Source organism: Rhinichthys klamathensis, unplaced genomic scaffold (assembly GCF_029890125.1).
Source record: "Rhinichthys klamathensis goyatoka isolate OS25496 unplaced genomic scaffold, OSU_Roscu_1.1 h1tg000055l_1, whole genome shotgun sequence".
NCBI classification, from domain to species: Eukaryota; Metazoa; Chordata; class Actinopteri; order Cypriniformes; family Leuciscidae; genus Rhinichthys; species Rhinichthys klamathensis.
The window spans coordinates 523557-550767 of record NW_026606600.1 but is presented as its reverse complement, the minus strand read 5'-3'; the positions used below and the strand labels follow the sequence as shown (position 1 = coordinate 550767).

General features: G+C 39.2%; 1 protein-coding gene across 21 annotated transcripts in view; it reads right to left on the bottom strand.

The window, feature by feature from the left end:
- The window catches only part of scrib (scribble planar cell polarity protein), a 114057-nt gene that overhangs the window by 52204 nt on the left and 34642 nt on the right, over positions 1-27211 (bottom strand). For 19 of the 21 annotated variants that reach the window (XM_056248403.1, XM_056248397.1, XM_056248408.1 and 16 more), the window contains exons 2-11: positions 5575-5692; positions 4953-5031; positions 4540-4629; positions 3676-3732; positions 3483-3546; positions 3110-3184; positions 2737-2881; positions 1915-2027; positions 1085-1290; positions 775-941 (exon numbers count right to left, since the gene is read on the bottom strand). In XM_056248403.1, the coding sequence (XP_056104378.1) occupies positions 775-941; positions 1085-1290; positions 1915-2027; positions 2737-2881; positions 3110-3184; positions 3483-3546; positions 3676-3732; positions 4540-4629; positions 4953-5031; positions 5575-5692 (1114 nt within the window). Of the gene's footprint in view, positions 1-774; positions 942-1084; positions 1291-1908; positions 2028-2736; positions 2882-3109; positions 3185-3482; positions 3547-3675; positions 3733-4539; positions 4630-4952; positions 5032-5574; positions 5693-27211 lie in introns of all 21 variants that reach the window. The other 2 variants (XM_056248396.1, XM_056248416.1) reach the window with 1 other exon arrangement.

Below are 27211 nucleotides of genomic sequence, written 5' to 3'. Positions count from 1 at the left end.
ATAAGAAGTAAATGTAGTAGAAACATCAGAGAAAGCAGGAGTTTAGTCGTTTGTCATGGTTGTAAAAAAAACCATGGCTATCTGAACATCTTTGCCAAGCGCAAACCAGTACAGAAGTAATCAATAAATTATCGGGGAGGGTCATGCCTTTTTTCACAATCATTTTTGGAGGGTCATAGAATCTTTTTTGACTACAGATCTCAAAACTCCTCCGGTGGCCCCTTAAATAAAAAACGGCCAGTCCCTTACCGCTATGGAGGTATTTTGTCATGTCTAATGTATTAATAATGCCACCAGAATGCAACCAAAGCACAGGGTAGCAATAAGTAGATGTCTATAAGTAATTGTAAATCATTCAAAATAAATGCCATGATCACTAGATTTTATACAGGTGTTACTATAATGATTTTGTTAATAGTGATCAGCAACCAAATATTGATAATGAGGAAGTTACTGCCTTTTGCCTTGGCATGACTTCTCACTTTTTGCTGACAATACAAAGGCAGAGTACAGTAACTTTAAAATAGTGGTCAAAAGTCAAGTTTGAGCTCAAGATGTTTTTATGTAGATAATTTGCATTACTAAAACATCTAATTGCCAGCTTTCCAGTATCCTACCTATAATTAATTTGGCGGGACAACAAAATCTTTAAAGTCATTTTTCTCAGTTCCACACTCTAACGACTAGTTAAGGTCTTTTACCTTTGTAGGGCAGTATGGGTGTGACTATAACCTGCATGACAGCTCCATACATGAGAATGGTGGAGTGTCTTACCGAGGCTTGATGAGGGTTGCTGGGGCAGCAGGTAGCAGGTGAGAACTTTTTCTCCAGTCTGCTCATCATCCTCTGTCTGGAATTTCAGCATGGGCTGAGACTGGTTCTCTGCCAGCCACATGGCCTTCAGGTTCAGATTGGCCAATGCAAACGGTAAATTCTGCAACCTGCAATAGAGAGCAATAAATAGAGAAACTTCAGTGCATGAAACACACAGTCAGTAAAAACTCTTATGGTCACTCTGACCATCTCACATCCAAAACCTGTGATAAGGAGACTGACAGTTTCGTCTACAGAATGTATTTTTCACCTGTTGCCTGCCACATCCAGCACGTGTAATTCTGTGGCGTTGGCGAGCTCAGCGGGTAGTTTTCCCAACCGGTTATCTCTGAGGGAGAGTACGTTCAAGCTGACGCATCCTCCCAGCTCTGCTGGGACGCTGCTCAAGCGGTTTCGGTCCACATTCAAGTTGGTCAACTTCTTCAGCTTCCCGAGTGAGCGAGGGAGGGACTGAAAGTGAAAACAGCATAAGGAAGTTTTCACAATGGGCTCTGCTCTGACAATTTTGCTCATTTGCAATTTTGGACGAAAGCATCCCCTAAACACAGGGATGCAAACTCTAGGGGGTCCGGGGTCATGCCCTCTGGGAAGATTTTTTCAAAATATCAGTAAAAAAAAAAAAGAAATGTGTCTTTACAGTTGGTACAGTTGGGGGGAGGGAACTCACCCTAGAACCTATTTAGTTAATAAAAAATCTATTAAAAAAAATCTCTACTTCAGTTGTTTCAGGCCACATCCACGCTGTTGTTTTTATGGAATCCATTCAATATTACTTTACAATAATACAAAAATAAATATCCTTTTAACAATAAATATATACATGTTTTAATACATTAAAAAAATTAAACAAAGCAATAAAGAAATGTATTATAATAACAATAATACCCCAACCCCCAATTCCAAAAAATCTGATCTACACAAACACTGTGAAAAAGCACTGTGACAGTATAATAATATAGAAGTGATACAGAAAATATAATGTAAGGCTCCAAAAGCAGCTTCACAGAATTAGAAAGTCCAGTAAGTAAAATGAAATCAGACAGTACAGAGATCAGGTGGTGTGGGGTTGTGTACCTGGAGAAGGTTCTCAGTCAGCATGAGCTCTGTCAGGTTCTCACACTCGCCAAGAGAGTCTGTGAGATGCACCAAGCGGTTCTGGTTCACTTTCAGAATTGACAACTTCTTAAGTGAGCCTGTTAGGAAAAACATTCCGGATATAAAGATTTCACCTGTGCTTTGAGAACTAAAGACAATACATACTCAGTAACAGCTGTAATCAAATCAAAACAGTTTCAAGATGAACACTGAGGACAAAAACATCACTGAAAAAAACTGAACAGTATCCATAAGATGTAATAACATGAAACAAGTCTGCTGACACTAGAGGGCAGTGCTGTGATTACCAAATCAACAGAAATGTTTCTCAGTGGATTAGAGCAAAGAGAAACAGAATTTAAAAAATCAACTAAGACCATAATGGTTTAAAAAAGTTCTAATTTTCCAATTTGCACACTTTTACAGTACTAGAATTGTGCCTTATTGTCCAAAAAGAAACCAACTATTTGATCATTTTCATTGTCTCCTCAAGGGAAGATTGACAAAACTAGCATTTTTTCAAAATGTTCACCAGGCTAATCACAACATTCATAAGTTAATAAGTTAAATGTCAACATCCAGTGAGCATATAATGTAGCAGACTGAAATCAAAAGCGATAATTTTGAGTAAAGATGAGGTTGTCACCATATAGGGGCTGATTTCATTTAGACTGGGCAACACATTGTTTTCAGTAAGATGAATAAGAGGCAGGACAATGTGTTTATTGTAACGCAGCTATGTCTCTATACAAAAGCAAGGACAATCTAGTATTTATTGATGTTTGTAAGAGGGATATAGAGTTTCACCAATGCTGTCCGGCAAGACTTCGAGAACGTTCTCGGAGAGCAGCAGGTCTGTGAGGGCAATAAGGCCGCTGATCTCTGTGGGAAGCTCTGAAAGACGGTTTTCTGACACGTCCAAGCAAACCAGCTGCCGCAGGTTTCCCAGCTCCTGTTAAACACAGAGGTCATCTTTCAGTCAGCCGAAAGTGAATTAAGGCACTTTACTTTCCACTTCAGTTATCAGCAGAAAAGGCACATGCCAAATGCAATCAACTGCACCAAAGGTAAACAAGGTCTGAAAAGGACAACATCTGCATGAATTTAAACTAGATATGTAACATCATCCAGACAAATGACCCATATGAAAATCAGCCAGTCAGAAGCGGTCTATACTCACAGGAGGTAGTGAGGAGAGCTGGTTTCTGTCCAACCATAGCTCACGAAGATTGGGCAGTGCCCCAAGTGTGTCAGGCTGAATGAAAGAAATATGAATAGCAGATTAAAGACACAGAACATGGGAAAAAAGAGGAATTATATGAAAAGCAGCAGATAATAAAGAAAAAAAATGATAATATTAAACTATATTTTCCTCAGCAGGTGCTCAGGTGTTAGTTAAGTAAAGGAAATGATAATCAGAGATCCACTGGGGCAAACAAAAATAACATGCTCTAAATAAACTTGAAAACATGGCATGCATGTATTTTACAGCTAAAACAACTAAATTGATCTCAGGACTGCTGAGATATGACCAAAAACCATCTGTTTCTTACCAAAACTTCCAGTACATTGCTGCCCAGATCCAGCTGTTCCAGTTTAACCAGGAAGGAAAGAGAGCTAGAGGATGATAGAGACATTTCACATTTGATGTCATTTGCTTTGCATTAATTAAAAAGATTTTGGGGGTTAATTCAGAACATGAACACTGTGGATCTAATGACTGCAGTTTATTGGGGTAATACTCACGAGGGTAAAGATTTCAGTAGATTCTCCCTCAGTTCTAGAGTCACCAGGTTTGACAAGCTGAGAGGAGAAAAAGAAAGACGAGACTGAGTGGTGTGTCACTTGATTTGGAAGAGTAATGGGCTCTTCCATCTGTACGACATCAACGGTGGTCAAAACCGTGTGTGTACATGTGCAAGATGACTGAGAGAGAGATTGTGTCTGTATGTGGATAGGATCCCTGCTTTATTTTATAATTCTCACTGCCTTTTGTAATTATAATACAGACATTTTAAATATTCTAAAATAACATGCACATGTATTCCTCTTATCCATACCTTTTGTTAAATATTGCATAAAAGCATACAGTACCATATAAATGTATGACATAACTGATACATATTATGATGGCTGCTTTGTACATTTATAATGATTTTAAAGTCAGCATGAAATGAAAATTCCCCATCTATTTTCTAAAAGCATGTTATAAATCTTATTGTGAACGATTCATCCATGTACAGGTTAATCGAAATTTTGACCTCATAATATTTAATCAAAATGTGTCAACCCGATCATCTGGTGAAAACGACGATCTTCTCCAAGACTTCTCCAAAGTTCGCTTAACAATCAACTGCAAGCTTGCATTCATTTTTGAGTGAAACACCCATATTAGCAAAAGACCCTGTCCTCTATTTTGTATCTGATAATCGGTTACATTCGAATGTACGACAATACAGAAGAAAATATCTGTCGCTACTTCTGTTTTATCCTGACTTTAATGACTTTGCAGTGTCAAATACATTTAAATTTAACTTAATACATTTTACTATGGAAGGGACACAATAACTGGCAGACCACCTGCAACAGAGCATGTTCATATTAACTTACTTTCCTATGTCATTGGGTAGAGACTGCAGCGACACATCATTGAGTGATAGGTGAGCCAGTCCTCTGAGCTGTGTGAAGCCATCAGGCAACCTGAGACCGAGAGACAAAAAGAAAATGAGAGACACAATGGAAAAGGCTTGAACTGTAAAAGCAGTTACCACTAGCAGCAGCACTCGTCGTCTTCCTGCTTAAATGTAAATAAGGAGTAGGAAGCACTCGTGTGATGAATAGTTGACATCCTCCAATGGCTATAAAAATAACATTACAGCATTTTAACAAGACATGATCATTTGTAACCATGTTTTAATGTCAATATTTCTTCTCCCTCCCCAACTTTTCTACACCTTTCATAAAGTGTCATTTGATATGAGCCAGAGCTTTGAGGGATTTGGGGGTTCCTCCAACCCACTAACCTGGTCAAGGGGTTTCCGCTGAAGTCTGCAATCTCCAAGGCCTGACATAATTTAATGTTTTCAGGAATCTCAGAAATATCTGAGACAGAAAGGGAGAGAGAGAGAAAGAGAGAGAGAGAGAGGGGGGCAAAGTCAGCAAGATATAATGGAAGGAGTGTCAAGACAAAATAAGCACTTTTTCAGGCTTCTTAATAATGGCTACCAGATGGCCTGAAAGAAAGGGAGGAGAGGGTGATTTGACTGTGGTGAGAGTTGTCTGAATGTGTGTTATATGGGATCCGAGCCACACATACAGGACCCAGCGAGAGGTGCTTCATTTGCTGAGTTGCAGAATATAACACTGAGTAGTCTAAATGCAGACCAACATGCTCAACATTCCCACAGTCAATCCTGAGACTAACAGTGAATGTGCCTCGGGCTGTGAGGCACACGAGAAGACAATTGGGCGTTAAAATTGATGTACATTTTTTAAACAGACGTGGCTCAAAGAAAACATTCCAGTGCTCTGTATAAGGAAACATACAGGATGTGCAAGAAAGTGTGTACATATCTCTAGATGGGAGCAGTTTGAGAGAGCAGGTCTATTTTTCCGGAGCAAGGCACTTAAGGAGGGTTTGCATACCATTTCTGGAGATGTCCAACTCAACCAGCTGTGTGAAGTTGGCAACTTCGGGCGGCAATTTTTGAATCTCGTTGTCACTGAGGCCCAGCTTTCGCAAATTGTGCAGTTTGAAGAAAGGCTAAACGGGAAAGAAAGCACGAATTAGACACACACTTACTGGCCAGACTAGTTCATCAAGGGAAGCACATATACACCCACTGGTCACTTTATTAGGTAAACCTGTCAATTGCTTTTTAACTTAAATATCTAATCAGCCAATTACATTGCAGCAACTCAATGCAGTTAAGATGTGTTCAGTCACACCATGTCATAATTACCACAATTACCGCAATTCAATTACACAACAGTGGTGCCATAGAAACGCATAATTCCCAGTCTGAGGACATGAACAGCTTTGAATATAACGTCAGGTATTGTCATTTTGAGACTACGGTAATTACAACATGGTGTGTATGCAGCATTAGGCATGTAGTAGACATGATCAAGGGTGAGATGCTGAAGTTCAAACTGAGCATCAGAATTGGGAAGAAAGGTGATTTAAATGAGTTTGAACGTGGTGTTGTTGGTACCAGCTGGTCTGAGTATTTCAGAAACTGCTGATCTACTGGGATTATTCATGCACAAGCACAACCGAACCATCTCTAGGGTTTACAGAGAATGGTCAGAAAAAGAGTAAATATCCAGTGAGCGGCAGTTCTGTGGGCGAAAATGCCTTGTTGATACCAGACATCAGAGGAGAATGGCCAGACTGGTTCAAGCTGATAGAAATACAACAGTAATGCAGAAGAGCATCTCTGAACGCACAACACGTCGAACTTTGAAGCAGATGCAGCAGTAGAAGATCACACCGGGTCCCACTCCCGTCAGCTTATAACAGAAAAATGAGGCTACAATACACACAGGCTCACCAAAATTGGACAATAGAAGATCAGAAAAAAAATGTTGTCTGGTCTGATGAGTCTTGATTTCTTCTGCGACATTCAGATTGTAGGGTCAGAATTTGGCGTAAACAACATGAAAGCATGGATCCATCCTGCCTTGTATCATTGGTTCAGGCTGGTTGTGTAATGGTGTAGGGGATATTTTCTTGGCACACTTTGGGCTCCTTCGTTTAAACACCACAGCCAAACTGAGTATTGTTGCTGACCATATCCATCCCTTTATGACCACAGTGACCCATCCTCTGATGGCTACGTCCAACAGGGTAATGCGACGACAAAACTCAAATCAAACTGGTTTCTTGAACATGACAGTGAGTTCACTATCCTCAAAAAGCCTCAAATAAAAAGATTAAACCCTTAAAAGGGTAGATTTTGGGACAGTTCACCCAAAAATTAATCAATTTATTTACTCTCGTCATTCCAAACCTGCATGGCTTTCTATCTTCTGCGGAACAAAAAAGATGATATTCGAAAGAACCATTTTGGTGACCACTGACTTCCATTTTATGAAAAAAATAAAAAATCATCATCTTTTATGTTCCACAGAGGAAATGACAGCCATACAGGTTTGAAACAACATGAGGCTGAGCAAATGATAATTTTCATTTTGCGGTGAACAGCCACTTTAAGAGCACTCTCTTGAAGAGCGCCTCCCCTTTAAGAGCTCATGTCAATTGGTTATTGCTCGTGAAATGTGAAAAATAACTACAGGCAAATCGGTATCTGGCATAACAGTAAATGCCCCTTTTTTTTTTGCATAACAGGCATTATATTCTGACAGATTTGTAGAAACCAGGGTGCCTGGTAACAATGAAAAATCCAGATGGGTCAAGCACAACTAGACAAACTGCATGGTGAAAAACATTAGATAAATGACAGATTTACAACAAGCTATTATACAGTCATTCTTCATTTACACAGGCATTCATCCACTTGTCCACTTCAATTGCAAATGACAGTTTGACAAAAAATTAAGCAAAACTAGTTTCTTTTGACTTGAAAGTAACATCTTGCATACTTAAGTAATGACCACCACTCAACAATCTGACCAGAGCTCATCTCCACACACTTCTCTAAACAACTAACAATAATGTAAAGGGAAGGCAAAAGTGAGCGTGTCAGTGACTGAACACCAGGCGTCTCTATCAAGAGTTCGCTTGTTAGCTGGTCACATTCAGTACATTCCTGCTGCCGCGGCCCATCATGCCCTCTCCTCTCTGCATGCTGGGCTTGCTGCTGAACAGCACCAACAGAGGGCTTACTATGTACTGCCAAGAACAAGGCTGATACTGCGGTGTGTGTGTGGTTGCTTGTGGTCTCTGAACAGAAATTCTGATTCACTGATACAAAAGAACAAAACATCAAAACTCTTTGTAAAAAGAGAAAATGGATGCAAAATAAAAATGAAGGATGAGAACAATGTGATTGGGACTTCAGCAGACTTCCTATGGAATTCAAGATGACAAACAATTTACACATGCATAAGATAAAACTACTAAAACTCAAGAATTTCTTTTCTTTTTTTTTCTTTGAAGAACGATGATTCTCTCATAAAACTTAGATCACACTTTTAAACTTAGGCAACGCAACCTCATATATCCATCCATCCACTTTCAAGGTTTGTATCACATTGAGCTGAGCCACACCCCAAAAATACGCACTCTAATGATTGACAACCTTGCTTAATCGACCATAATTAAGTTGATTAAATTATTATCGACAATTAATCAATCGGTGATTAATCATTAGCATCATCTGAGAGGAAACACAGCCTTCTATTGTTTACCTCAGTGGTTCTTTGTGGGCAGCCATGGTGGCAGGTGACGCGTATCACATGACTAAGCGATGGGAAATGTGAGCCTGGTAAGAAACAAGACCAAAATATACATTACGCATCAAGCAATAAACTCAGTACAGCTGCTGCATACAGGACTGAAATAATTAAAACAAGTGGTGTGATGACACATGGTTGAACTACCACATCATCTTAAAAACTCACGGGAAAACACGGAGATGCCCTCACACAGAGGCCAACAAAACACATACCAGCACTAACTTCCTTCAATTATCAACACGTTGGGAGACGAGCAGAGCATGGCCAGCGGGAGCCTGACTGTCGACTGCTAGTCAGGCCGTCCTGAGTGGGAGCCATGAGGTCTATTAGAGGGGAGGAAGCTCTCTAGTGAAGGCCTGATTATAAACGCACACAAAGCAGCTCATTCATCACTGCAGCCAGATGCCAGGCAAGCCCAAGACCATATAGTTACCAATCTACAACACTCACACACTCAAAAAGACACTCTCTTCACTGTCCAGTAATCCATCTGCGTACCCTGCGTGTGAACAGACTTGGTGGTCAGACATGCCTCATGTCCCTCTGACAATTGCATTTCTCTGTGAATGGACAACAGGTGACTAATGCAAAGACATTCAGCATCGATCTGTTCCATAAACTTCACTAAACAGAACAAAAGTCAGTCATCATTACCCTGGCACACTTCATATGCACTTGCGGTCTTGCGCATGTCTGTTCAGTCCAAAAGACCGTAGTAGGGTGTCCCATTTGTCATTTTAGGTTTAAGAAGCCGAGCTCGCACTGAAGCATGCCCCGCAGCAGACTTCCCCCAACAGTCAAAAAGTGTGACTTTAATCCAAACTCGCTTCATGTTAGACATTGGCTCCCACATAGACGCAGAGGCTCCCACATAGACGCAGAACAAGACATTTCCATTTCAGGACACAGATTAAAAATGGTCTCAGAATACAAGTATTTAGGACTGCACTTAGACTCTAATCTGGCCTTCAAAGCCCACATAAAGAGGGTCTGTAATAAAGTAAAGTTCAGTTTGGCTAATTTCAGGTATATCAGAAACCTCTTATCAACTGAGGCAGCTAAGGTATATTTCCACTCATTGGTTCTTTCCCACATCACCTACTGTTTGATAAGTTGGTCCAACACACACTCTACAGCCTTAAAACCACTGAAATCCTTATACAAACAAGCACTTAAAATTCTAGATAAAATGCCATTTCGTTACCATCATTGCCATATCCTAAAGAAGTATAATCTGCTTAGTTGGGAAAACCTCATAAAATACAGAAATGTCTGCTTAGTTTATAAGATCATGCACAGTTTAGCTCCTCCTCCTTTGTTTGGCCTTATTAATTTTAAATCGAGTGCAAACAGAGTTACAAGAGGTGCAACTAGGAGGGACAATTCCGCTAAAAAAAAACACATACAGTCAGGCCGTCTTTTCATTTACAGCATCACATCAATGGAACTCAGTACCACCATTAATTAGAGAGTGCCCATCTTATTACTTATTTAAGATTAATGTTAAGAAATGGCTTATTGAAAATCAACACTGTTATCACCGACGCTGGTCCCATCTATCAACAATAACTGTATCATCTATTATCAACTGATTTTTTTTATTTTTTTATCTTTTATCTGCTCATCTTGTTTACTCGATTATTTGTGATTTTAACAGTCTAATATTTTTACTTTGTATTTATTGTATAAATAATTGTATTGTAATATAACAGTTTTAGGATGCCGAATAACATCTGGCAAGGGGACTGCCGATGAAAACTAGCCTGTGGCTAACTCAGGTACGCTTACATTTGTTCTGAATGTTGATCAGTGTACATTGTCCCTTTTCAAATAAACAAATAAATAAAAATAAATGTCAAGTGCACTGACTGTTTGCAGCTGCTAGTTTCAGACAGCAGAAAACACACACACACAACAGTTACAGGTATTCTGGCCATGCGGGACAGTGGGTTTAAATAAGCCATGATAATTCACTATACAAAGCAGAGTGTCGCTTTAAATGTAAAATAAAAGGGTGTCTATAAAACAGCAGCAACAGTGATAATTACTGATTATAACGGCAATTATCCACCAAGCAAAGTCAGGCCTCCAGACTAACATACAAGAGTATTGGCACCAGTGCCACCAAAATCTACAGATATGACACCAGCACCTGATTTGGTAGCGCTGAGGGAGGGGACAGTGTGGCACAGTTCTAACAGGTTGAGCTATATTTTTTCAGCTTTTGGAGGTTTGACACTTGATGTTTATCATACACCTAAATAGCAGTGCAGCACATATTTAAAAAGAGTTCTGATGCGAATTTTTTTTGTCACATCAGAATGAAAAAAAAAAAAGGTCTCAAAATGTGACCATATACAGTAAACGCTGTCTGGACCCCTGAAAGCTACTGTAGGTTTATAAAACTGACAGTTATGGCTTTTGATTGGTCAATACAGTGTTCAGGACATGCTGTTCACCATATCACTGCAGAGAAATCAGAGGACAACTATTTAGTTCAGCACTATGTAAGGGACAATATCTTCAAGTAGATGAATGGCACATAATTCATTTGCTTAAAATGCTTTAATGACAACGAGTCCTTATTTTTATGTAGCAACAGTTTTTAAATCCAATAAGGCACTAAAGATATTGTAAACAATTAATAAAACATGCTGCATATATCAAAGGTTGAAGTTTCATTTTTTACCAGTATGACACAGCAACATTGGCTCAACCAATAGCGTGAGTTTGGGGTGGGATTGTCTGTTTTTCTGACCAATGGTAGAAGCAAGGGGGGAGTGTTTGTGAATATTTCTTTGAAAAAAGTCATCATTTTTGCAATTCTGCTTGGTGCCACAAGAGGCACAGAATCACACACTGCACATTTAAATAGGCATTCAAAGCACAAGGGAAATTGTCCTTAATGAGAATGTGATTGTTGGAGTTCTCCCATCTAACAGCAGCTCAAGTTCACTTATATTTTTTGCGCTCTGGCTGGGTGTAATCACTGTATTTTACAGCCTGTAGTACTGTCCTTGTTTATGTGACATGAACACAACAGCTGAAAATTAAATCAAACCATACACTAACATTTCCTCCTCCTGTCTGAGCAAGGCACCCATGCATATAGAGATGGAGAAAAGAGGAGTAAGATGGGGGTGGAATATGTTGGCTCAGTGTCCAGGTCAGCACAGAGGCTGCACTGTGTTAGTCAAGTGACTGCTTACCCCATGACTTTCTCCAATTAAACCATTACAGTTAACCCCTTCGTCTGCAACATTAATTCAATTCAATTCAATTTTATTTGTATAGCGCTTTTCACAATACATATTGTTTCAAAGCAGCTTAACAGAAAGTGCATTTCAGAAATGTACATAGAAAATACAGTTAGTTAATCATGTATTAACATTACTAAACAACATTTCATCCTTGAAACAGACTGCACGGAAGACGACAAGACTGTAATGTTTTAAGAGCCAGAAGGAGATGAATATAAACACCCGACTACACTGACGAACAGATGCAACTCTCACTATCACACTATCTCTATTTCCTCTACCTTGTCTCTATTACTTTACAGCATGGCCATGACACACAAAAAAAATATGGCCAAGTTGTCAACACCCCCCACCCCCAATATTTTATATTGTTGATGAGCTGCAACCCAATATGCACTGCTCTGTTTATTGTTAGCATGAGAAAAAGTTTTAAAAGTTACATATTGACATTGCCAATCAAATCAAAGATGGGCTTTATCATTCTAAAGCAGAGCCCAAATTACAGTGGAGCTCAAGTTAACAGTGAAAGAGTAATAAATACCTAAAAAAAAAAAATTTGACAACAGAAATGTTAAAACAACCAAGAGTAATATGCAGTAATAAAAAATTTTACTCGTCAAATTTTTCTATTTTGAATTAAAAACAGGCCATATAATTTACATGATTCATGTAATGTAATTTGAAAAATGAATGCAAGACCAGAAACATTAACAGAAGCGTTTTCAACATATTAGACATCAGATTAAAGACTCCCTGTGGTGAAAATCAAGTTTTATTGTTGTTTATATGTCTATGTTGTGTTTTTAATATGCTTTAAGACAAGCCATGTGCAAATTCATAATCAACACAATTGCTGAGTATTTTCTCCTTAAAACTGCAGCAAAAAAAAAAAGTCTCAAAAACACGGTTTGAAATCGCTGGTGTTTCTTACGTCACAAACTACATTGTAACCAATCACGTCAACGTGCCGGCGGGCTTTAGCATATCATTAACTATGCTCTGAAGCAGGGGAGTCTCAAGAGAAGCCAGGTTATCCTGGTATATTTTTCTGTTGATATAAAAAATTGGGTACATTTAGCAATATAGCCTAGAAGGTGAATTATGATGTATATTACGATGTTATTATGAACTATACTCACTGATGTTCTAAGTTGTTCAAAGTGTTTCTAAGGATACTGATTTTTAGAAAGCAGCTGTCTGACTCGGAGATGGCGAACGGGAACATGGTTTGTGTAAGATTAGCAACACATTATTAGCTGTTTGATAACATTGTCAAGCAAAAGGCTAATTACAGTTATGTGTCCGATGTTGTAGAGAGCGATCCATAAAACGCATTACCATTCTGATACATCGACTTGTAGACGAGCCTGTATGAGCCAGTGGAGGCGGGGCTCATTTGCATATTTATGGCTCTGTGTAAACTAAATTAACCAAGGGTGTACATTCAGTCACATACATTTTTTTCAGGATTATATTTTTAAATATGCCCTTTTGGTGATCAAAGATGAGTTTTAAGTGATACAATTATTTGACTTTTAAAGTGAATGTGTGCATATTTGAAAATAAAATATTTGCAAATAGATCAAATTCTAGTTATTTTATTACCATAATTTCAAACTTAAACTCTTACACCACCTACCTGATGGGAATCATGTTAATTGCCTCAATGTTTATAGTATTAATGTTTAATGCATCCAGAAACAATGCAAACACGCATTAAGTCCACTAAGAGCACAAACTCCTGACCTTTAAAACATTAATGACATGCCCATTGTCATCAATCACAGCGCTCATCTTAATGGCTCATGCAAAATTAAAACAGCACAGAAGTTTTAAAAATGTTACTTGGCCAGAATGGCCCTTTCACGGCCTCCTTCCTTCTCTCTGAACGAAAGGATGGCACGGGTGGGGGGCAAGGATGGGGGAGGAGTGGGCAAACAAAGCTTTAAGATGGTGGTTCTTTTCAGCTCTGAAGAAAAGAGGACAGGGGATTGTGGGGTTGACCGAATCAGTAGCCCCCCCCCCCCCAAAAAAAACCTAAAAGGTAAGTCCACATATGGACAAACACACACTGAAATGGGGAAACCAGCACTGTCCTTGTCAAAATGTCTAGATCTCCTTTGTTTGATAGGAACAAAACATGACAAAAAAAAAAAATCTGAAACAAAATTCAAATTAAAGGGGAACATCTCTCGTCATCCAATGACCTGTGAGGATTACGCTTTCCTAGGTCCTTCCTAGGAATGAACCCCATGCCCTCTTTTCCCTCTTCTTTCCCCTTAGCATTGAGACAAAGCCTCTGAAGTCGCACACAGTGCTGTCAATCAAAACTAAAACCACTTAGCTCCACCCACTAAAGGCACCAACAGAGCGGGAGACTTTTCTATTGTTCTCAAGCTAAGGACATAGGCTAGCCAAAAAAAGAGAGAAGATAAAAGATGGCAAGAATGTGGGATACAAAAGAGATGAGGTCAGGAAGGATGGAGAGCAGGAATTGGGGAAAGGGAAAGTGAGCAAGCGAGATAGTAAGAGCAGTGGATAATTAATGAGTAGAGAGGTAGGCTGATGATGGATGAAAAGGTTCATTAGTGACTCCGACTCCGGTCAATAAGACACTTACATAGACCTGATTTCCTTTGCTGAACTCACACAATGCCACTGTGATATCCTCTCCACTCATCTCATTTACAAGTGCATAACTGAACATACATAGTGGCAGTTACTGGCCAGTCCCAAACAAAACAACAAGTGTTTACTCTCACGAGCCTATCCACTACAAAAGACAGATTACTGGGTTTTTTTTTTTCAGATTAAAATAAACTGTTTTTAGTATTGAGTTTAATTGATTTTTATTTGCCGTTACATTTGAAATGGTGAAATTATATTAAAATATATTATTATTAGTAATTATCAGTGTTCACTTTTTATAAATTACAGAACCCAATGGTTCTTGAGGTCAGAAAAGTAATAAAAATATCAACAACAAAAAAGTTGTCTGTGGTATATTAAGCTGCAGTCCGTAGTGCCAAAAATTAATTTCCCTAAGGACAGTTTTTACTTCCAGAACCTGACTGTTGCACTATATTGCAAGGAATCTGGAGAATGTGCGGCTGTCAGTCGCCGCGCCGGTGTGGATTCTGACAATCAGTATCACAGATTATTCTTTTTTGAAAGTATGACCAACATAATAATTTTCACCGGAAAATGTCATCTGAACAAGTAGCCTAAGTAACATCCACTTTTGTTCTGACCAACTAAGGGGAAAAAGCATTGCAGTAAATCGCACTGATTAAATCTAACGATCGCTTATCATATCACGTCAAATCGTGCAAATTATACTTTGTTCTCAAATTGTTAATGTTAACAACGTCAGCATTGCGTGACTACATTTAATGCCCTTCCAATATTATCCTCGTTTTCGCATGGCCCGGTTGCAGTCTCTTTTTTTCTGTAGCCACTCCGAAGTCCGAACGAAGTCTTTTGCATTTTACAGCGGGTGAATCTCCAGCACTGGTGATTGTCGTTTGAACCTTTCTGGATCCGCCATCAAATTGATAAGTTTGATGATCGAGTTAATCGAGTTAAGGCAAGCAGAGAGACTTTTGAACACTGGCTGGTTATGTACTTGCTCAAATTTATTTTGGATAATTTTTAACCCAAAAACGTTACGGACTGCAGCTTTAAGTAGACACAAATTCAGTCATTTTAGGCTGCAAACATCAGAAAAAAAGTCCTGTGAAACCATGCAAGAACTGACTGGTACAGAAAAGATAGTAAAGTCACATTCACATTAAGCATGGAATAAAAATCAGGGCTTGTAGCATTAAAAGGTGCAATAAGTGATCTGGGAAATGCTAACCTTAGCCTGCTAGCATTGAAAGCATATGATCCCAACCTCCATGCAAATCGATGTCCAAATCCACGCCTTCTCCAAAACACATGAACACGCACAGACCAGAAGCAAGTTATTGGATTACATCATGTGTCATTCAGCAGTGAGAAAACTTTATAGTATAGTGAGGGGAAAAAACTGAAGCACTTGCTTGCACACATAAGTAGCCTATGTGATTGTGAAATGACTCCAGTTCAGAAATTGACAGTGCATTCTTTCCTTTATGTCAACTTATGAACTGGAGTAATGTCAGCTTTATTCATATGCGATTTCAGGACATAGCGGCAACACAGTTGAATCTCACTGAATTATCTGCATAGGGCAAAGTCAGTGGTATAGAACTGTACTGTCAAACCTGAAATGTAGATGCCACTTGTCGGTTCAGAAGGAAAGTTAGGTTGTTTGCCTGCCATTCTTGCTCTGTCTGCACAGCGTACGTGAAACGCACTGATGATGATGTATGCTGTCTGCGTGAACAGGCTGTGCAAGTGGTATGCAAACACACATTGACTGACAGGGAACACATGATTGAACAAACATTTTATGTTCCTACGACGATATATATCTTTCCACAGATTATAAATATTTATAAAAATACATTTAGACCGCTTAACAGTGATTGCTATCAGGATATGAGGAGACTTTAAACCAGCAGCATAACAAAACAAAAAAATCTGTAGAGAATCACCTATTGCAGCTTTAATTGTGAATGCCTTTTAAATGTAATATAAAATCATGAATTTGAAGTATAACAGCAAAACAGGATGCAAAGTTTTAATTCAAGGAAAAATAACTAAAATGTAAAGAAATTGATTACACAGAACCCAATTCATAAAAGTGACAAATTGTAATTCACAATATTAGATTTTTGTTTATTGATCTGTATAAAATTAATATCACATGTGGAAAAAACAACACTCTTGCTTATGTGCTTAACTATAGGCTGCCATAATTACATTAGACAAAAGCTCATGGAGGGGCATTGCCCCATATCTGGAATTTTAGGGGCATTATAACTGCATTCTAATAGTGTTGGTTTGTTTTTTGCATAGTGAGTGACATACTCGATAATGTCAGCTCGCAGCCTCGCAAATAATAATAAAAAAAAATTATCGTAGATGATTCAGCTAATATTGACACATGCACAGGCGAATCGAATTTCTCCTACCGCAGTCTGCTCTACTTTCTGCATGTCTTGATTGACAGATGTTTCGTTCAATCAGTGGTCAGTGTTCCATTCGCCACGTATATCTACCTTTTCGGTTTTGTCTGACTTGTCGTTGTGTTTTCTGATTTGTTAATTTGTTTTCAGATTTGTCGTTGTGTTTTCTTAATTTGTTTTTAGTCTTTCCATTGCGTTTATAAATTAGTGGTAAATTGTGGTTTGTTTTGCATTTCTCGGCCACCGTACATTTGGCATTTCCACACACCGGCAGAACTGAGGCATGGCTTTGGTAACATGCAGAATTGGTGTGTAAATATGACTGTAAACAGTTTATTTTATTAAGAACTCTTCCTTTCAAATTTATGTAGGTTAGAAATGACAGGTGTGTGTGGGCCAACAGAAAACTCAGAAGTACAGAGTGAGAGGGATAGAAGAAACCATTGCCAGAGAAACCGCCCGATAGGCCTATCTCAACACACAACACACTATCTAACTGCTGAATGATCATGGGAAAGCAATCATTTACTTAGGGAGGTGAAGGACTGTGCACTATTTACTGAGTGAGAGAGTGTGTGTGAAAGTTTGGGATGGAGCCAGACTTGAAATAAGCACTATACGGACCAGTTTCTGTGTGACCGTTTAAAAACTTGGAACACTTGTATTGGGGTACAAACATACACTATTGTTCAATTGTCTGGGGTTGGTAAGATTTTTTTTTTTTTTTTTTTTGAAGATTCTTATGCTCACCAAGCCTGCATTTAGGTACAAACATACACTACTGTTCAATTGTCTGGGGTTGGTAAGATTTTTTTTTTTTTTTTTTTTTGAAGATTCTTATGCTCACCAAGCCTGCATTTATTTGATTAAAAAACAATAAAAACAGAAATATTGTGAAATATTATTTTATTATATCTTGCAATATTATTACAATTTACAATAATTAAAATAATTTATTCCTGTGATGACAAATCTTAATTTTCAGCATCATTACTTCAGTCTGCAGTCTCACACGATCCTTCAGAAATCATTCTAATATGCTGATTTGCTGCTCAAGAAACATTTCTTACTATTATCAGTGTTGAAAACAGTTGTGTGTTGAAAAAAAATATTTTTGTGGTAACAGGCATTAAAGCCATTTTTGTTTTACTACAAATAAATTCAATAGAACAGATATACAAATTAAATAAACAGTGCTTAAAGTTTTTCGGAGTAGGTAGTATTCAGGTACAGAAATTGAAAAAAATCACACGTAAATCAACACTCCATAGTCTTCACAGTATAAATTAAATAAAGATGAATTCATATTAAAGGGGGGGTAAGCGATATTTAAAAAAAAAATGCTGTTTGGAAATTAGTAGGACCGACACACGAAACAAACGTGTAGCCAATCAGCATTATTAGTATGACGGTGGAGGAGAGAGAACGAGCAAGAGGGAGATTTGAAGAAAGACTGCAGAAATAGAGATGAGACAATACAAAAGAGAAAAGCTAAGAAGAAATCACTGGAAAATGAAGGGTTATGACTGGGCAAGAGGTTTAGGACCCACGTTAATCAGGGTTCATACAGTTTTCCTCAAGTTAAATTCAAGTCTTTTTAAGACCTTTTTAAGACCATTTATATAAAAAAATAATACCTATTCCACGTCCCTACCAGCAAAGAAAAACAAAATAAAAGAATTGTGTTCATTTATTTTTCAAATGTGGAATGGGTAAAAGATGATAAGCCAAGCAGGTGTGAAAAACAAAAACATTTCAGTAGGCCACAAGAAAGTTTGCCGAACAATGTTAAGTTGTTTTTTAACATTAGCTAGCTACTTATTCCATGCTGGGAATATGGGGAACTGAGAGACCCCTGAACAATAAACATCGAAAATCATAATAATCGTGGTTGACAAATGAAACTTTTGAGGAAAAATACAATACGGAGAACTTACAAATACAGCACAATTTTTAAGACCCAGACATCAAAATTCAAGACTTTAAGTCTTTTTAAGGTATTATTTCCAAATTAATAAATTCAATGCTTTTAAAGCTTTTTAAGACCCCGCGGGAACCCTGGTTAATATTAGAAAAGCTTTCCAGCGCTGGAGAGAGCTAAGCGGGAAGGCCTGAAAACAGACGCAGTGGCTTTGATTCGCTCCATACGTGAGTAACACTGGGTTTTGAGTGTCATTGTGTGTCTGGAGTTGCTGTGCTGTTGGCAACTAACAACAAACTCTTGTTTGTAATTACTATTGTGTACTGTACATTCATTTTTTTGTGCTTCCTTGTCATTCGTTCATCGTCTGCGCTTTATTTTTCGTGAAGCATTATTTTGTTGCGCTTCTGCTGTGATAAACAGACATCCACTCTTGTATTTGGGTACCACCAATGTGGTAAAGGCCGGCTAATGAGATTCGCGCTGACGACTGCTAGAGAATGAGGTGTGACACATTGGTTATCTTAGCAGCATGAAAAACAATAATGTTATTTAATATTATGTGAATAAATTATTTACAGAGAGCAAGCAAAACTCAAAAATGTTCCCTGTCACTGAAGCGCACAAGTTCTGCACACTCTGAAAATCTCCTGTTATAATCAAAGACGCTGACTACACAGCACAACACTCCTCTTACTTGCACAGTATCTGCACGTTGTTTATGAGAGAATTTGCAAGAGTACAGAATTCATTCCGTGAGAGTTTTCAATGTAAACGCCTCTGATTAGCCATTGCATTCATAAAATCAACAGAAACATGTGATTGGAGAACACGTAAAAATCATTTTTTATGCAATGTAAGCAGATCTAAAAAATGTGGCCTAATGCCGCAATCGACACTATTTATTTTCATATTTCACTTTAATTGCAACAGTCGTACTGGATTTAGTCTGGGGCATTTTCTACTCCTGTATCTTGAATTTGAGGAACATTTTTGTTAATTTCGATGCCATTTTTGCACCAAGCCTCCATTCATTTTTCATACATGGCCTCTCTGCAATCAATTGGAAATCCAAAGAACTTTAATCCCAGGGAAACACTGATACTTTTTTCAGGATTCTTTGATTTATTTCAAATACAAATCTTTTGTAACAATGTAAGTATATTTACTGTATAATATTAATTCAACTATTTACTAGGGGTGTGCGATATTGACAAAAAAAAATTATATCGATAATTAGACAATATTTTGCTGCATGTGTGTTATGTTGGTACCTTGGCAGGTTTAGGACTGCCATGGATAGCAGACCCTTTTGACCCCAAGTTTATAAATGGTAGTGTATCTTCAATGCCACATGCAGTAAAGCAAAAAAAAGAAAAAAGAAAAGAAAAGAAAAGTGCATTGCAAGATCACACTGAATCAAAGTTTACATTTGGACTATTTTCCTGCAGCACCTATGGAACTAGAGGAATATGACCACAATCAATTAAACTACGTATTTCTTGAAACAAAGGGTACTAAGAGTACTAGTTTTCCTGTATATGATGCCAGAAATTACCCTTTTGTTATAAATGACAGTGCTAATACAAGTGCCAATTAACAAGAGGAAACGGGTGTGAAATGCAAGCACAAATCACACAGTCTTCCTCTCCTTTGTACAGACCGTTCTGCTGCAGACAGCCTCCTTTTATTGTCATGTGCTGTGCAGACTGAGATGTCACTGCAAAACTAGTCAGGACAGGAGGAGCAGACTAAGAGTAAGTCTCATCCACACAGGCCACTGTGATTGACCTACAACAAACGATTTTATTTGCATTCCAAACCAAAGTCAAATGAGATGCAGAGCACAGGTGAACGTACAGACGAATCTCCATATAAGGTTTTAAAGGTGAAGTGTCATTTTTTTCCAAAAATTTAAATATGTCCTCTTATACCAGTTTAATATACGAAGACAACTAAGCTAAGATACTGTGATCATGTACTCTGAAAGACTGTACCATTGTATCATACATTGCTCCATTTTATCAGGCCCATCTGAGACGACATCTTCTTGCTGAACAAATGGTGAGTGTTTGAGGCAGTGATCACTGTTTGTCCAAACAAACAAGTACCACAACAGGTTAGGAGTATTTTGATAACCCATCTGAAATAAAATGACACATCTTTAAAGTGTGTGCAAGATGTCTAAAATTTGACAATCAGAATAGCCTGTGTCCACATAATATAGGCTAATGTTTGCTAAACAGGTTTACATAGTAAGTACATAACTGTCCATTTTGTGTTTGTTTTTTTATACCAACTACAGTAAGCCTAAATTCTTTTCAGTGGTAAATCAACAGCACGCAGATGCTCATATACAAACTATTTGACCCTTTAATTCACTTTAATTTCCTTTGCCAATTTTTTGGGCTAGTATTTATTATAACAATCCAGTTTATGTGTTGTAAAGTGCCAGTCTGTTCGAGTACAAAGAGATGACACTTTTGTTGTTGTTCATCCCATGTTTTATTCAGGGCTGTGCGCGTATCTGTGTGTTTGTTCCTCCTGTTTCCGGCATGCCACAGCTCCATTCTGCATTAGAACCTGCAAAACTTAACCATTACCATCAGGCTGGATGATCACACTAACATTTCAGACACTTTAAACTAGGGCTGCACGATATTGAGGGAAAATGCGATATCTTGTTAAATAGTGCGATATGTGGTGATACACGATGGTGCTTTAAATGTCAAATAAATTTAAATTATATAAATAAACTGAAAATAATATAGCCAATATACAGTCAGGTCCATAAATATTGGGACATCGACACAATTCTAATCTTTTTGGCTCTGTACACCACCACAATGGATTTGAAATGAAACGAACAATATGTGCTTTAACTGCAGATTTGTATATGTATAACAGTTTTATACTTGTGCTTATGCGATATCACGATTTTTGATCGTGGATGATTTAATATCTCAACGTTCTGCTTTTGAAGAAATATGGTATTCTCGTGCTAAAGCACATTCTATCAGCTGCAGTTCTGGCGCCTCAAGCTTGGTTTATACTTGCCGCGTCCGCACGAGTGCGAAGCCGGTGCGCAAGGGCCCATTTCGCTTGGCGGTGTGCACGGCAGATTTTGTAACTGCGCGCGGCTCCGCATCCGAAGATGCACGAGCACGACTTCGAGCCGAATCTGGCCGAGCATATATGTCTCATCACACTGGCACCCAGTTTGTGCAGTTGCTTAAATTTACAAAATGAGCCTACAATAGCAGACATAAGCCCTTTTAATTATGGTCCAGGTTTTATAAAAAAAAATTCTAAACTAAATTAAAATGTTTAGAGAAATTAGAAAATATGTAAGTTATCGTTAATTTAGTTGTATAGGCTATGTTCTCAAATTCATTTATTTTGTTCTAATCATAGACTGTAAAAAAAATGGACAAAGCGTCTGTGACGTCACCCATTGACTTTCTGAATAACAGTTTTGAGGCCGTTTATGGGGGGTATGGGCGGCGCCATCTTTTGAAAATCTTGGGTAATCCTAACCCCGCCCACCTTCTGGCCAATCCATATATGGGTAAAAGGGCGGGCTTTGTGTGAGACTGAGCCGGCCAGTGGACGCGCCTCTTCAGCCAAGCAGCCTCAGCTATCTGTAACGTTACAAGATCGACTGGCAGACTAGGCTACTTTTTACCGTCTATGGCTACTACATTCACTGCAAAGCTGCTGAAGAGTACAACCCATCAAAATATATTAACACTCCGATGTGGGACATATCAGTCTATTCTTATGTTACATTTATTCATTTGGCAGACGCATTTACAGTGTTTCAAACGTCAATTATTACCGGTTATAACCATAGGTAAAGTACCTCGGACGCTAACTTATCTGAGGCGATTTAATGCTAACTGTTGCAGTGCCACTCCCCACAAACATTGATGCTAAATAGTGCTAACTACGTGAAATAATAGTGGAATGTCACTTACCGGAAAAAATGGAGCGATGTAACGTTACTCCTACAGTGTCGGTTAGTGCAGTTTATAGCAGAGCAACCCATTTTATGTACGATATTTCAATACAAATATGCACCAAACAAGCCACTTTGAAATGTTGCTGTTTTCATGAATACAAAAGTTGGGTGACCCTCCCCCATAGACTAAAAAAAGTTGGATGACCCTCCCCTCAACAAAGAATAAAAAGACATGACCCTCCCCTATTTTCCTCCGGTGGTCCATTCCATAAATACCGAACGGTCCCTAAAGCCGAGTTCCGACTGCACGATTTTCAAAGTAGTCGGGTCACTGTTCTTTTCACACTGCGTGACTATCTGGGGTAACATTCTGTTGCTGCTGTGTTCACACTGAACGATGGCTCGGCGACAGGAGGTTTCACACTGCATGACTTAACAAAAGAAAGTATCGCCGACAACTTCTGCCTGGTCCGCAAACTACATTTCACAACCAAACACACCCGAGAAGTGATAAAGAAATAACGCAAGATCACGCGTGCGTGAGACCGGAGTTCTCGCGCGAGACTCAAATTGTTATTATAAATTATAGCCTGCAAGAAGCTTGCGATCCCAATTGTCTGTGCGCTGATTTGCAGTGAAAAGGAGAAAAGAAAAACACATTATGCAGGAGGAAATGGTTGGGGAGACGAGAGCAAGGATTGTGTGTTCTGCAAAGAGAGTTGGGGGTAAAAAACAAATTATTTTGCAATGTCCTGCTGGTCAAGCAAATGTGTAGACTACTTTGTTTCTGTTTGATATAATTGTAAATATATCTATATCTATTAAAATACTGATATTCTGGTCTAACTCCTCCCCGAACATCCTGCTGTCCTGTATTTTGCTCTCTCATTGGCTGTCAGTCATCGCCGATGTAGTTTTCAGTTAGAACACTTTTCACACGGCAGGATTTTGAATCGCCGACAGGTCCAGATATTTAGCATGCCAAATATCTCACGGGCGTCAGCGACTCGTTGGCAATTCTCTCAGATCGCGTCTTTGCTCATTCACACTGCGTGATTGTCAATCGCATGAACGAGCACCGATTTGCCTGTGATTTCGGGCATTTGTCGGCGATTTCTCAAAACCTGTCAGCGAGCCAAAATCGGGGCTAAAATCGTGCAGTCTGAACTCGGCTTAAGTGAAATCTGACTCCCGTTTCACTCTGTACTGTAGTTTGTGCTGTATGGGGGAGACAGACGCTTTCAGTTTATAATTGTTGTGTCTGTTGTCCAACTGAACTAAAAAAAAAATATTTATATAAAAAAAGCAAAACGACAGTGGGGCCGGTGCCAATGTAATCTGTGTACAGCCGAACACAGGTAACACTGACTACCGCAGTAAGCCTACTTTACACAACACTGACTGCAATACTACTAATTGTCTATTTGAATAAAGACAATTCCACATCAACTAGTCTCTCACAACTGCTAAAAAGGCGATGTGTTTGGATCTGCACAACACAGGAAAGGCATTCAGTCATGTGTCCAATTCAATCCTCATGATCAGTAGTAGCCTACTGGATGGTGATGAATAAAAGAAAGAAGAAAAACACTGCAAACTGTGGACGCTACCGCTCAGCCTGAAATGGCAGCTAGAAAGCAGATAAGCACAAAGCCTCATTGTGAAGGCGAGTGTTTGTAGGCCTGTCCAACAATCATCTAGTAAAGTCTCTGCAGCACAAGCAACATTCCCAGAATTCATATTCATAAGAACATGCGCTATAAAACCAGACAGTATTCAAGGGGGCAACGGAGTTATTTTAAAGAAACTGTGCCATTAACGTGGATGTGTTATTTAGGTAGCTAGTTCTAAAAACGTCAACAGTTTAACTGCAACTAATTTCCTCAGCAAGATTATATTCAAACTGTTGGACAGCCATGACAGTGATGGACCTGAAAGAGAAAACTGACTTTAGAGATTCTAATGCTCCCTATAGCGCCCCTAACAGGCAACACTGATAATGCACTGTGTACTTTCCTTGTTTTGACAAATTTTGGAAAGCAGTGACACCTGAAATCCTGTGTTTCTATATATAAGTTTGCGCACTCATGTACTGTGTAAACCACAACTACTCTGACAACGCAGGCAGTAATTTGAGAGTCCATAAATCAGGTTCTGGTTAATTACCAATTGGCGCTTTTCCACTGCATAGTACGGTACGGTTCGGTACGGCACGCTTTGGCGCTTTTCCACTGCATAGTACGGTACAGTTCGGTTCGGCTCACTTGTGGTGCTTTTCCACTGCATGGTACGGTACGGTACGGCTCGCTTCAATGGCACCTGGTCTGTTGAGGTTCCAAGCGTACCGTACCGGTAATAAAATGTGACGTAAAAACACTGCAGATCACTGATTGGTCAGACAGAATCGTCACTACTAGCGTCATTGGATTTGCGACACGAGACACTAAACCCGCTAGATTTAAATAACCAGTAGACAACAGCCAACGCGGTAGCATCTGTTTTTTACTTTCTTGGAAAAAAAAAGAGATCAAAACTTTAAAAAAGAAATGGCTGAATCGTGGTCAGTGGACGAGGTGCAGACGTTCCTCTCGTTGGTTGCCGAGGAGCGGCAACCAACGAGAGGATTGGGCAACGAGGTTGGGGCAAAACGGAATGAAAAAGTGTTCCAAGAAGTAGCTCAGCTCTTAGCCGCACACGGCTATCACCGGACCTACAAACAGTGTAGGGACAAAATAACGATCAGTCCCACCCACTTTGAAGGGGTACTAACTGCGGTGGAAAAGCAACCGAGCTAAAGCGAACCGAACCGTGCCGTACCGAGTCGAGTCGTACCACGCAGTGGAAAAGCGAAGCGAGCCGAACCGTTCCGCACCGAGTCGAACAGTACCGAGCCGTACCATGCAGTGGAAAAGCGCCAAATGATTCTGCGGAGAAGTCTCTACCAATCAGAGAATGGAAACAAGCCAATAATGCTTAAAGGACTCGTTAGCGCCCACCCACTTCAATGAAGCACTGTGAATTACACGCACACACACACACACAAAAAAGTGTAAATGTCAATATATATTAAGCCGTTAAATACAGGCTTATACATTTGTCAAATACTTTGTTGCTTAAAATCAAAGCTTGCAATGTTGTTATTCACCTCATAACGGGTTGGTTTTATTTATGGTTTATAACTCTTTAACAAGAAATTTAAAAAAAAAATCCATATGGGAAATGTGAATGGGGAAAATGCTTTCGGAAACCAAAGGAGGAGGCTAAAAAAGTGAATGGTCACTGCTGCACTAAAGGCTTTATAGATTGTCTAATTTATACAATAATTTTCAACAGTAATCATAGTGGGTCTGCTGGTCTTCTAACAGCAGAAAAACAGAAGAGACCAGAACATGTGATGGGTCACAGCAGGGTGACAAATACCATGTGCCATTTTACACTCACCTAAAGGATTATTAACACCATACTAATACTGGGTTTGACCCCCTTTCGCTTCAGAACTGCCTTAATGCCACGTGCTGAAAGCATTCTTTAGAAATGTTGGCCCATATTGATAGGATAGCATCTTGCAGTTGATGGAGATTTGTGGGATGCACATCCAGGGCACGAAGCTCCCGTTCCACCACATCCCAAAGATGCTCTATTGGGTTGAGATCTGGTGACTGTGGGGGCCATCTTAGTACAGTGAACTCATTGTCATGTTCAAGAAACCAATTTGAAATGATTCGAGCTTTGTGCCATTATCCTGCTGGAAGTAGCCATCAGAGGATGGGTACATGGTGGCCATAAAGGGATGGACATGGTCAGAAACAATGCTCAGGTAGGCCGTGGCATTTAAACGATGCCCAATTGGCACTAAGGGGCCTAAAGTGTGCCAAGAAAACATCCCCCACACCATTACACCAACACCACCACCAGCCTGCACAGTGGTAACAAGGCATGATGGATCCATGTTCTCATTCTGTTTGCGACAAATTCTGACTCTACCATCTGAATGTCTCAACAGTAATCGAGACTCATCAGACCAGGCAACATTTTTCCAGTCTTCAACTGTCCAATTTTGGTGAGCTCTTGCAAATTGTAGCCTCTTTTTCCTATTTGTAGTGGAGATGAGTGGTACCCGGTGGGGTCTTCTGCTGTTGTAGCCCATCCGCCTCAAGGTTGTGCGTGTTGTGGCTTCACAAATGCTTTGCTGCATACCTCGGTTGTAACGAGTGGTTATTTCAGTCAAAGTTGCTCTTCTATCAGCTTGAATCATTCGGCCCATTCTCCTCTGACCTCTAGCATCAACAAGCCATTTTCGCCCACAGGACTGCCGCATACTGGATGTTTTTCCCTTTTCACACCATTCTTTGCAAACCCTATAAATGGTTGTGCGTGAAAATCCCAGTAACTGAGCAGATTGTGAAATACTTAGACCGGCCCGTCTGGCACCAACAACCATGCCACGCTCAAAATTGCTTAAATCACCTTTCTTTCCCATTCTTACATTCAGTTTGGAGTTTAGGAGATTGTCTTGACCAGGACCAGAGCCATAAATGCATTGAAGCAACTGCCATGTGATTGGTTGATTAGATAATTGCATTAATGATAAATTGAACAGGTGTTCCTAATAATCCTTTAGGTGAGTGTATATTATCACAGTAAGTGTTCAGATGAGCCATACAAA